The sequence below is a fragment of the Penaeus monodon genome, chromosome 25, assembly GCF_015228065.2.
Source record: "Penaeus monodon isolate SGIC_2016 chromosome 25, NSTDA_Pmon_1, whole genome shotgun sequence".
In the NCBI taxonomy this organism is placed as follows: Eukaryota; Metazoa; Arthropoda; class Malacostraca; order Decapoda; family Penaeidae; genus Penaeus; species Penaeus monodon.
This window is the reverse complement of record NC_051410.1, coordinates 1,116,929-1,117,395: the sequence shown is the minus strand read 5'-3', so window position 1 is coordinate 1,117,395 and position 467 is coordinate 1,116,929. Positions and strand designations below refer to the sequence as shown.

Sequence of the window (467 nt, the reverse complement as noted above, 5' to 3'; positions counted from 1 at the left end):
GCACAGCTGGTGGTGGAGATCAACTCGCAGGTGGCTCTGTTCCGGGACCTGCTCATCTGCGTGGGGCAGAGTCGCGACGGCCCTGAGCTGAGGGAGCGCATCAGGAAGGTCCGGCGTCAGTGCGTGGACACTTGCAAGCACGCTTCCCAGCTTCTCCTTCCCGGCATCAAGAAGTGAGTTAACGCGACTTTCCGTTTTCTTGCCCTTCCTTCCTCCCGTTTGTTATCATTATCCATGGGTATGGGAGTCACAGGTACGGAACGGGAGGGCAGCACTTCAAAAATAAAGGAATGATAGAAAAGGAACAATTAAATCACACATGATAATTAGGCGAGATAGGAGATATATGCCACGCCTCGGAATGTCAACGGGTTCGGGGAAATCCAATGTTGACGGAGATAATGAGGTTCACATCGAGGCTTTGGCGAGCGTCGATGGAGCACAGGCTTTGTTACGCTGCGAGTGGG

At 53.3% G+C, this 467-nt stretch overlaps 1 protein-coding gene across 1 annotated transcript in view; it reads left to right on the top strand.

The window, feature by feature from the left end:
- Positions 1-6: 6 nt before the first annotated feature.
- Positions 7-467, top strand: part of LOC119589478 — a gene marked incomplete at its 5' end in the record, with an annotated part of 91,173 nt that continues 90,712 nt past the window's right edge. Inside the window, 1 exon segment of the mRNA XM_037938079.1 lies at positions 7-173. Coding sequence (XP_037794007.1) covers positions 7-173 — 167 coding nt within the window.